Source organism: Crocodylus porosus, unplaced genomic scaffold (genome assembly GCF_001723895.1).
Source record: "Crocodylus porosus isolate Cpor-Errol unplaced genomic scaffold, CroPor_comp1, whole genome shotgun sequence".
Lineage (NCBI taxonomy): Eukaryota > Metazoa > Chordata > Crocodylia > Crocodylidae > Crocodylus > Crocodylus porosus.
This window is the reverse complement of record NW_017728906.1, coordinates 5,248,780-5,260,777: the sequence shown is the minus strand read 5'-3', so window position 1 is coordinate 5,260,777 and position 11,998 is coordinate 5,248,780. Positions and strand designations below refer to the sequence as shown.

At 39.9% G+C, this 11,998-nt stretch overlaps 1 protein-coding gene across 1 annotated transcript in view; it reads right to left on the bottom strand.

Moving 5' to 3' along the window:
* CBLB (Cbl proto-oncogene B) overlaps positions 1–11,998 on the bottom strand; it is a 181,242-nt gene that overhangs the window by 27,476 nt on the left and 141,768 nt on the right. The window contains exons 12-13 of the mRNA XM_019557095.1: positions 10,369–10,734; positions 6,119–6,213 (exon numbers count right to left, since the gene is read on the bottom strand). Coding sequence (XP_019412640.1) covers positions 6,119–6,213; positions 10,369–10,734 — 461 coding nt within the window. The remainder of the gene's footprint in view (positions 1–6,118; positions 6,214–10,368; positions 10,735–11,998) is intronic.

Genomic DNA, 11,998 nt, shown 5'->3' with positions numbered 1-11,998 from the left:
AATATGGATATTTTCTAGGGACTTGTTTGAAACAATTAAAACTTATTCTCTTGCAACTTTAGGCAAGTTTTCTGATTACATTCTTCAAGTAGAATTTTTCAGATATTTTAAAATAATTCTTCAGTTAAAAAACACATATAAAGCTTAACAGCATGAAATACTCAAGATTTCAAAAAACCCAACAGAACAAACAAACCCAGGGGTTTTATTTTTAAAGTTTACATTCAGTTGTTACATTTTTAAAAACAAAATTATTACTACTGTGAAGTTCTGGAAACATCGGTATGCCAGCAGAGAGAAACCAAGGGAATAGACAACAAAATCCATTTCTATAATTTTTTTCCCCATATTTGGCAGCGTGTTAAATTTAAAAAGTGTGAATCAGATCCTGATAAATGGTGTTTCAATATTTTCTGGCTAGCTGAAAAGTAGCCAGATGTCAATCTCTCTCTTTTCTATTGAGGCATGATTCATGAAGAGTATTGAGGGCCAAAGGCAAAACAGGGAAATATATAAAATCAAAATGGGTTTTTTTTGTCAGTAGCTGTCAAGTCACTTTGAGTCCATCTCAAGTTTACCTCTGAGCAGAATGACAGTTTGCAATCATTTACACTGCAACACCTGGGAGCAGGGATCCTCTCTTCTTATTTATCAGTTGAGTGTTCCATAAATCTTGGGTATATACACTTGATTCTGCAAGTGTCTGAGCACTCTGGCCCTGATACAGCCAAACAATGCTGGGACTCTTCAGACATCCAGGGTGCTTATACACATGCTCTGGGAGTGGGAGTGGGGAGAGGCACAGTGCTTGAATCAGAGTGGCTCTTGGAGCTGCTCTAATTAAAAGTGCCTGGAACATCATATGCATCAGCATCCCTGAGCTGAAAAACAGTGGTGGGGGCACTTTAACTCAAGCTTATTAAGCAAGCTTTTGTTAAAATGCCCCTGCTACCATTTTTCAGTGCGGGGATGCTGATACACACGGTGCTGGAGCACAGTAATTACAGCGTGTCAGCACAGTCTCACTGCATGTCTATAGGTGCCCACAAGGAATGAAGCAGTTCTTTGCTGGATCAGGGCCACAATGCTTAGCCTCCTGCAGCCTCCAATACCACTGTGAGGAAAACCATAGCAGATTAATGGAGAACTTGGTGGCTCCAATCAAACGCAAAACTCCTATTTATTTCAATGTGGCCAGGCAACCTCCTGAAAGCATATTTTCACATAAAACAATGGGGAAAAGGGAGTATAGTGGGGGGAAATATACACAGTACTGTGCTATTTTATTTAGTGCTATCAAGCAACTAGACATGCCAGATATAGTCATAAAACACACAGCTACAAGAAATTCAAAGTTCTTCACACTTCTTTATGCATGCAAAAATGGGACTTTCAGAGATTTTAGCTGTGGTATTCAAAATATTTGAGTTGAGAAGCTCATTTTGCTGAAAGGGCAAAGTCAGACCTACTCATATATGGTAAGGAAACTTATGCCTCATGTGGTATGGTAACTGGAGGTAAACTCAGTTCAGCTTGAAAATCATTTCTCCTTTCTTTTTCCAGGAGCAAAATAAACATTTAATAACAACTGCTTAAGGAAAAAAAAAAAAAAGGGATCTGTACAAGCATATGGGTACTGAACAGTCTAATACCAAAAGTATAATAATTTTTGCACTTGGGGGCTAAGAACCGAGTCAAAAAGCCCAAGGCTGAATCAATGCAATCTTTGTAGGTTGGTCTAAGGCTACACAGACTGAACCAATAAGTAGGTGAACAGATATTCACTTTTGATTCTAGAAATGCATCCACATGCATGCAGTGGCCCAGGCCGATAGCCAGGGGTACTAGAGCAAGCTTCCCTGCTCTGCTGGAGCAGACTGCTTGGGCCAAAGCTTGCATGCCCACCCTGCAAGTTGGGGGCTTGCAGGGAAGATAAAGCATCCTAGGATACTGGGGAACTGTGAATTAACTTGAATCTGGAGAGGATCTTGGACAGAAGTTCAACAAACCAATTTAACCTAGATCAGTTATGTCTGATACTAGATCCATCCAGGTTTATCTTAAACTAGTTGTGGCCATTTTAAAAGCAGTTTATGTGCATAAAATTTCTGTTGCGTTAGACTTGACCTGGTTTCCAATCATTTATACTGGTTTATTTGTAATTTCTGTTCCTAGCCTGGGTCAGCAATTCAGTGACACTGAAGACCACACAAATTAATATAAATCACGTGCTTAGTGAGCATGCCATTAGTGGGAGAATGATTTTAATTAATTATGCAGGGATATGCTTTTGAAATAGAAAGGCAAATCTGCTTGCTTAAATGGCAAGAGGCTGCACAAGATTTGGTAAGAAGATAAAGGACATACTATGAAATCAAACTAACAGGACACATGCAAATCTCAAACTGGAGAGCAACTGTTACGATAGGCCACAGCAAGAAAAATAGGGACGGGAAAATAAAAAAGTCCTTCAATCAAAACTTTACAGCATTGTTAGAGGTCTTTCTACAGAACTTATTCTAAAATGCATTTCTGAATTCTGACAATGACAGAGTGCACAAAACTACCTGGAGATAACCTCCCCAAAGTGTATGCAACTTAAAAAATAGCAGCTTATTTTATTCCTTTTTGTGTCTTTACATGAACTACTGAATTAAATCACTGGGCTTAGCTCCCAGCAAGTACTCATTTTCATAAACCACACAGCAAGGGATCGGAAATGCTCTTTTCACCAGGGCACCTCTTGGTGCAACAAGGAACAATGGTAACAAACTGACAAAGAGCAGACTTAGGCTGGACATCAGGCAAAACTTCTTCACAGTAAGGGCGGCCAACATTTGGAATGGGCTTCCAAGGCAGGTGGTGCTCTCTCCTACCTTGGGGGTCTTTAAGAGAAGGCTGGACAGGCACTCTTTCCTGTCCAGGCAGGGTGTCGGACTCAATGGATCTGCTGAAGTCCCTTCTGACTTTACCATCTATGAATCTATTAATCTGTTTTTGGGATAGAGCCTACAGGAGCCTAAACTGATTACTTTTATCCCTAAAACCCATTTTCCATTATTACTAAATAGTTTTAAAATTCAGTTAATTTTTAAAATAACACAAGCACTATTTTGCCAGAAATGAAGAGTAATGATTTTATACATGTTACTTGAGCCTTAAGACATGCTCTTTTTTCAGCAAGTATTTACTTAAATCTACACAGATGCATGATATTTCAAGTGAGAAACATTTGGCACAACTCTTTCATCCTGAGGCATCCTATATACATATTCAGTTCCAATACAGGGATTACTTCTGTAAAAATCATTAAAGGGTAATAAGTTCTGTAAAAAGTGGCCTAATTGCCATTACTCAGTAGAGGCGCAAGGAGGGGGGATCTAGATTAGATTAGGATAAAACAATTACAGACATGAGAATCTCACTGAACAAGCACAGAAAACAGTCTGACGTGAGTATGAGGGCGCTAAATGCACTCAATCTGAAAGAGGAAAGCATCTGCTAAAATATGCCCTCTGTCATTTTAAATTACATCATGCTGAATATTATCCAGGGTGCCTGCTCCAAAGCAATTTCTGTAGTTGTTGCAAATATAGTTCAAGCTCATTAAGCTGATCAGTTTTAAAGTGCAGAAACAAATTTGAGCACCACCCCCCCATACACTTAGCCAAGACTTAGCCTAGACTAATAAGGTATTTATCTATTGGCAGGAAGACCTTTAAATGGATCTATTTGAAATAGCACAGATGTAGCATTTTCTATCACCTTACAAGGTGTTTTTTGCTTTACCAACAAAGCTATGGGGCAGAGTTGCAATTCCTATACAGATAGATATTTTGAATTTCCTTATTTTGGTGCTTGCAAACTTTTGTATTAGGTAGGGGAAGCATGAGGGCAGGGGTGTAATATAAATTTGTGTGTTTTTTGTTTTTCTTTTAAATCAAGAAATAAGATAAAGAAAAATCAAAACATAGGATTTTTCTGCAAAAAATGTTTTCTGGATGGAAAAATGTAGTTCCACAAAGTGGAAGTTTTATATGGGAATGCTGTTCGACATCACAAACGAAGGTGACTGCATCCAGCCAGGGGGAGGTGGGGGGAGGTGTGGAGCAAAGAGAGAAAGGAAGCAGGAAAGAAAAAGGGACATTTTTTTTCCTATGGGAATAATTAATTCAATTTTCCACTGAGATTACTAAAGTGATGTATTTTTATTGCAGGTCAGGTTAAAATTAATTCAAAAATTTCTGATAATCAAACTGCGCCTACATCCAATTTCTGGCTCAGTTAAACATTTATATTTAATGTCTATTGCACTGCTATGAGTGGTGCCTCACCGGAGTTTTAAATAAACACAATATGTGGAGGTGTGTACACATTCACATATACATATATTGAAGTACACAGTTGATTCTACAGACTGTAGGAACAGTCCATAAAGTTCACCTGAAATAAAAACTGGAATCTGCAAACATCAAGCAGTTTCAATGTGTCACCATTTAGCATTAAAATACAGTTTTATAAGTAGATCTAACAAGAAGGAATCCAACTGGTTTGCAGAAGTCAACTGTATTGCTTTGTCCACCTGAGCTGCTGCAGGCTAGGTAGAGGTGTTACATTCCTACCAGGAGAACTGCCACTCTCCCAGTAGAAAGTAGGATGATACAAGCATTCATTCAATTTCTTTTGGAGAAAACACGCCTGCTCCAAGAGAAAAACCTTGTAGGTTGACAACTGGAAGATCTCCACTAACAGTTTCTCTCACAAAAGTAAAAACCTGCAAGCTGCTGGCTGCCCAAATCCTCTGTAATGGCAGGGAGTCCCTTATCTGGGGGGATTCACTTTTCCACAGCCTGGCATCAGCAGCACCCATGCTGCTGCAGTATAGAGCAAGCATGGGTACCTCTCCCTTGTGTCCTCAGCTTCAGGCCCGCAGGGTGCGGTGGCAGATTGGGGAAGGCTGGCAGGGCCTGGCTCCGCTGGCCACGGTGGCTCACCAGAACTGGGAGCTCTGCCAAGCTGCTTCCCTCCCTGGGCTGGGTGCTCTGTGCAAGGTGGAAGAGGTACAGGGGTATGCCCACTCCCTTCGGGTAGACAAAATACAGCTAGACAAAGCTTTGGCTAGGATGGCCCTGCTTTGAGCAGGAGCCTAGACTAGATGACTTCCTGAGGTCCCTTCCAACCCTAACTTTCTATGGTTTGATGATTCTATAAGCTGGACAGCAGCTTCCCCTGTGCCTTCTCAAGCCCAGGGATCTGAGGAAGATGGGTGGGGACACTTTCCCTAAAGCTTCCCCTCCTAATCAGGAGGGCACCCCGGCCTTCCCACTCTGAGGCATGGCTTTTTCCGAGCACTCTCTCCACTCCACTCCCCACACATGCCTAAACTGAAGCTCTGGGAGAAGTAGAACAGCTGTAAATTTATTGTGGGTTGGGAGCAAAGGGCAAGGGCAGGGCACTGCCATAATATGCATCAGTTGAGCACAATGTTTATTCATATAGTTACAATTTAAATGCAATTTGGAAGTCTACGAGTACCTCAATCATTATAATGCAATAAATTCTAACTACCTACAAATTTTGGTGTTTGCTTGTGGTTTTTTAATCACAGGAAGCCAAAGCTCTCCCTGCCCCCCCTTTGTAAAAAAAACAACAAAGAGACCCAAAAACCTCAGGCCATAGTGTGGAAGTGCAAGAGAAGAGGGAGTAATTCCATTTGAATGGGATCCCTCTCTTCCTTCCCCTTTTCATTCTGGCAAGAAGCAACTGTAGGTAAAGTACCAAATGGAAGCACGAGTGCTGAAAACAGATATCCATGCTGGATTAGACTGTGTATACAAACACGTGGATTATGCTCTTTGCCCCAAACTCTTACCCTGAAACGTGGTCTTCTCTTGGAATCAAGGGTTCAGCAACTTGCTCATGTGTGTTGGGAATTCAATAGGATAAAATTACATTAAGCTCCCATTTAATTAATGCAATTTACTTTACATTTGTAAAAACCCATTAAAGTTTATGGTCAGGAGACCATGGTTATTTATTTAATGACAGTGTTGCAGAATCAAAGCCATTGGTTTGTGTCACTAATATATTTCTTTTCCAGTGAAAAACCACAACTTACTTCATACTAGAGAGCATGGAGACAGCTGGAAGAGGAGGTGAAAGTCGTGGAGGGACATCATATTCTTCACTTCCCAGGTGGCCATTAGAGAATACCTGAAAACAGGCAAAAATATTACTAGGCTATTGCTATCTATATATTACATTATTTCTTGTGTGTTTAGTGCAAACCAGAGTTTAAAAAAAATAAAATAAAAAAGGCATGTCTGCCCCTGCCACTAAACCCGTAAGCATGTACAATCTAAACTAATGGACACACAGCAGAAGGATGATATGAAGAGAGCAGTAACATTTATTAGAGGACTGAAGGTAATCCTGATCATGGCATTGTGCTCTTGAATCCCACTGATTTAAAAAAGGCAGAAACATGAATCAAGCGTTGGAACAGATGCAATGCTATGCACGTGAATCTGCAGACAACCTAACAGCTGCTCAGAAATGAAGCATGAATTGCTTCACTCGATCAAATGGTCTACATCTCTAACCCAAACTAAAATGTAAACAGGGACAAAAGAGATGGTTGGTTAAAGAGGCCGGTGTATAGCCCCTCCAAAACTTAACACAGTGAACTTTCACTCTGACTGGCAGTCTAAGTCCAACAGAATGGCAACCTTACCAGCAATCATTCTGGACACGCACAACATGCAACCTGACTACCGATCTGTAAGTTTCTTATAGTTTCTTAAAATGACTGAGAATTGAAGAATTGTAAACAATTCTAGTGAGATCTAAGGGTTGGCATACTGAGGGAAAAGGAAATTCAGATTATAAACAAAATCGATGGACTGCTAAAGTGGTTTCTTCAGATCATGCCAAGGATCAGCATGAATATATTTCACCCTTATGAAGCAGATAGAAAATCCATTCAACAAATATTAAGATGGAGGTACAGAGGTCAAATAACTTGCTGAAGGCTACAAAGCAAAGAGAGGGAAAACATCCCTTGCTTCCATTCTAATGATTCAGCCACATATCCACTTTCTCCCTGTTTTGTACAAGTTATATTCTTTCCCAATCAAAGATAAGTACAGCTCAGATTTAACAGACTGGTCTAAGAAATATTACTGAATTGCTTGATAAAACTGATTAAAATGAAGTTGGGAATATTTTTCTCAGCTCAGGCCACAGCTATCCAGTATCTTTAATGCCATGGTAGTTTTACTCTTGGTAAGCTTTAAATTCATCTTCCTTCTACTTACAGAAACGATTCCTGGATTTTCAAGAAAATCAGGTGCAAATTTGTAGGAGAAAGGGGAGAGAGCTTTAATGACCCGATATGAAGCCAACTGACATAACTAAATTTTTAAGAGTGTCAAAGCCTTACAAGGAGAGGCTGAGGAACATGGGACTTCAGCCTGGAGAACAGAAGGCTCAGGATTGACTTGGTGGCAGCCTATGGATATATAAGGGGTGTGCACCAGGATCTGGGAGAGCGGTTGTTTACACAAGGGATAACAAGGTCTAATGGCGACAAATTTCTGGAAGGCCGATTTAGACTGGACATACGGAAAACCTTCTTTACAGTCTGAGTGTCCAGGGTCTGGAACACCCTCCCCACCAGAGGTGGCACAAGCACTTACTCTGGATTCATTCGAAAAAAATGTTTGGATGCTTATCTTGCTGGTCATTTGACCCTAGCAGGCTTCCTGCATATGGCAGGGGGGTTGGACCTGATCTCGAGGTCCCTTCCAGCTCCTACTGTCTATGAAATCTGTGAAATTCAATACCAGTCTAAAGCAGCTGTTATTTTGGCTATGAAACGTTAAGTCATTCACAGGATTTTCAACCTGTGTATCTTTTTATAAATAAAGAATACTGAAAATTCTAAAGAGGAAATTCTATAGCTTTAAAATACAAAGATACAACCCTTAGGCAAGAAATTATTAAATCTTTATGGGTATTAAAAATCCTTGAGTTTTATTGAATGTATAGTCTGCTGGCAGAAGTATTAGTGGAATAGCCCATGCTGAAGAAGGGCATGTTTGTTACCTTGATGTTGAGCTTTAGGTATGACAATGCAAATGAGGGAATGAAAACCAAACATTCAGAAAAAAAATATTATTTTCCTAATTAAAAATATAATAAATTTCCATCAACCTAAAAAGTAAAAAAAAAAAAAAAAAAAAAAAAGACTGATTAAAAAGTCTTTAAAAAGAGTCTCAGATGAATAATTTTAAGCACCCAAAAAGTTCTCATTTTTTATGGTATTACGGTTGATCTCCAGTAATTACTGGAATATTATCCTAGTTCCTTTTATTTCTCTAAAGTACTCTAGCACCATCTTAATTTTGAAAGCAATTCCTTAATCTTTGCAGTTAATTACTCAAGCACTGTAATAATTTACACAGGATTTTGGCAGGACCTACATCGAAGGGGTCAGAAAGCCTGCAACAGCACACTTTAAAAATTCTAACACTTATATATGCACCATTATTTTAAACTGCACTTGTAAAACCCAGTAGCACACAAGCACCCAGGCAATTTTCTACATGCAGAAGTGGAGGTCCGGGTCTCAAAATCATATTATAATCCGCAAGGAAGCAAAAAGATGTGCATAATGTACTCCTTCTCCTGCAGTATGCCACTGTGCATTTCTAAAAGCTGTAACCTGTGACAGAGAAAAAAAACCCAAACAATAGAATGGATACTCCAACAGCCTGTCACCTTGGGCTTCCTGCAAGTTTTGTGACAGCGATATACATTGATTTTGACAGCAGACCTGCTATCTATTTGCCACAGATATCAAGGTACCGTGAGTCAACAGGTTAAGTCCCTAAGGCTGTCTGGTATTCTATATTCACCGGAAACACGTTACATAAAACAGCTTTGCCACTGGCCAAACTGCCTTCAAATGTGCATGCATGTCTGCCACAGACATGAACATGAATTGCAGACAAGCAACTAAAATTCAGTCCACAGGGAAGATAAATGCTGTTATTTTGAAACATCTGCAAAAAATTCCACATCTAACCACCAGAGAAGATGAATTCCACAATAGTATCAATTCAAGAGAATCAGGGAAAAAAAAGCAATTCTAACGCAGGAGGACAGCAGAAATCTTTGTATGAGATGCTTACTCTACAAGACAGCTTGTATCTGACCTTCTCCCTCACATACTAACTATTGGCCTTTAGATGAGCCTGTTCTCATTACTATTTTCTGGAATGCTTGCAAATGACACAGTAAGTATGGATCATTTCTTTTATGTAGCTTAAAAAAAAAAATGACAGGTAGTTGAAATCGAAGCCCATTCTGTAACTTAAAAACTACGCTGGATATTGCTTCCTGTTAAGATTTCATTAAGAAGTCAGTGGGGAATCTCAGTAGGTTTTCACTGCTTTGTGTACTTTCTGCAGCGACTTTGAAAACATACAACTGTCAACTATAACTTGGCTTTGACTCACTAATCAACTTCAATGCTCCAAGTAAGAGATTCTGTGGTACTAAAAGAAAACAAAAAACCCAAAACCCCAGCTATAGAATCTTCAGTTTTGTTGGATGTATTGGGCATACTTGCACAGTTTTGGATGTATTGGGCATACTTGCACTCATTCTCTTGAGTAAGACTCTCCTTTTGCCTGAAGAAGGGTGTTGCACCCAGAAGTTTGCGGAGAACAATTTTTCCAACTATTTACTTCATGTAATAAAAGTTATCACATCTATCCAAAGAACCCTGTTTGCCTTCTGTTGGGTAAAGCACTTGAAAAGCATATGTTATTATTACAGTAAAATTCCTTCCAAGCAGGCAAGGTCTAGAGGTCCTGAAATTGAAGTTTTGTCCGCTTGCTCATATGTGAAATTGTGAGCTAGGTGCATTTATTATATACACATTTTATATATTTTATAACATTCTATGGTTCCAAAGCTCCATCTCATTTAACGTAAAAAGACTGGAGCAGCCATTATCCATACAGCCCCAAGTAACGTACAACAAAAATTATGAATGGCAACATCCATAAGGATCATTTACCAGCTCCATTTAGCAAATTAACATTATTCATCCTGCTCAGCCATTTTTGTGATGGCTTCACGTTAAAACTAAATCGTAAACTTAGAACCTCATCAACTGCTACGTTAAATTACAAAGTCTAATGATGCTTTAATTATTTACAGCCCTTCTAGTATTAAGTATCAACAGGAAGCACAGAACGAAGCAAAACACCACCAATGAACTAAAACTTTAACCAATGAGAGAATCAATATGGGATCAGCTGATAAAATTGGGTTCACACCATATGCCAAGCATCTTACCTTGGCTCCTTCAACAGGCAGATCATGGCGTCTGTGTTTTCTCAGAAATCCAGGGTCAGAACTCATGCGACTGTGTCTTCCATTTACGTTTGAACTTGCGATGAGTCCTGGTTTTGGGGAACTGTCACATATCATTCGACAGCCACCTAACTGATTTGTCCCAAATACGTCTCTGGGGCACCACCCTTCAAGGGGCATAGGCTGGTCTCTGGAAGGCACGCTTTCAGGATGATGGAAGTGTCTACTTATCCTGTTGTCTGGTGGAAATGGAGGGGGTCTTTCAGGTGGAGGAGGTGGAGGATCTCGCAGGGGAGGCGGGGGTGGTGGAAGAGGTTTATCTTGTTTCCTCACCATACATGGAGAAGACTAAACAAAATCAGAAGCCAATAAATTAAGTTCATGCATGCCCACCTCATATGAGGTTACTGATCAGCTTCAGAAAACTTCAGGCAAAGGCTAAGCAGACATGTTGCCAAGGTTATGAGATTAAAGTGTCATCAGATTAGGCCAAGACTAAATCCACTCTCTTTACCAGCTAGCAGATTCTTGGCTACATTTTTTTCCCCTTTAGAAACCATGCCCCTACAGCTATTATTGCCTGAGGAATGACAATGCCACCAAAACTAAGTAAAAAACGGGAGGCTTTTTTGATTTTGCGCTGGATGATGAATCTTCCCAAAATTTTTTGATCCACTTTCTGTAATGCCTCCCTTGAAGCTTTTTGTACAGTGGTAATTCTGGGGCATATTTAGGCACTTAAGATGTCTACTACAGAAAAAGGCAATTTGAAAAGTGACATGACAAAGTGAAAAAGGGAGAGAGTGGATGGCTGGGGGTAAAAGAGCATGGAATAGCAATGATTGGGGAACAAAAGACAGAGGGAAATAGGTTTCATTTTGTGTTAATTTGTTTTAAGGACAGCAGTGCTCAATGTCCAGCCTGAGGATTGTACCCAGCCTGTGGAGCTACATCATCTGGCCCTCAGGGCTCCCCACAAATCTGGGATTTGGGCAGCAGGTGAATGATGGCAGCAGAGGCCAAAACCACTACAATTAAAACACAGCCACTGCTCCCCCAGCACTAAATTTCCAAACCTGCAGGGAGTCCCACAGGCCATATGACATGGCACTATATGTCAGACTGTACCAGTGCAGAGAGCCAGGCCAGAACACAGACTCCCATCCATGGATGAATCCAGAACATGGGGCTGATCCAGCATGCAGGGTTGCACCCAGACAGACCCTATATGAAAAGGTTGCTATTCTGTAAGAATGTGAAAAGCTAAAATTTAACTTGTAGTTAATAAAAAAATGCTAGTCATGACATTTTTCAAAAGGCAAGAAGATATGGCTGGTCAACACTTAGTCGTCAAAGACCATTATGCAATGGAAAATTGAGTTTCTGACTAGGAAAGGGTATCTGCATAAATGCCTGTTTTTTTGTGGAGGATTTCAAACTTTTTTGATACATTAGTCTTCTTTGCAGGGAAAGACATTTTTTATCCTTTTCCAGTGTTACTATCTTTACTAGCAAGTCATGGGGTTACAAGCTTTGTGGTATTTTGATTAAATAGTAGTAATTTTTTTGGTTTGCCATTTGTAAAACTGGAGGACAAATGTTGGGGGGGGGG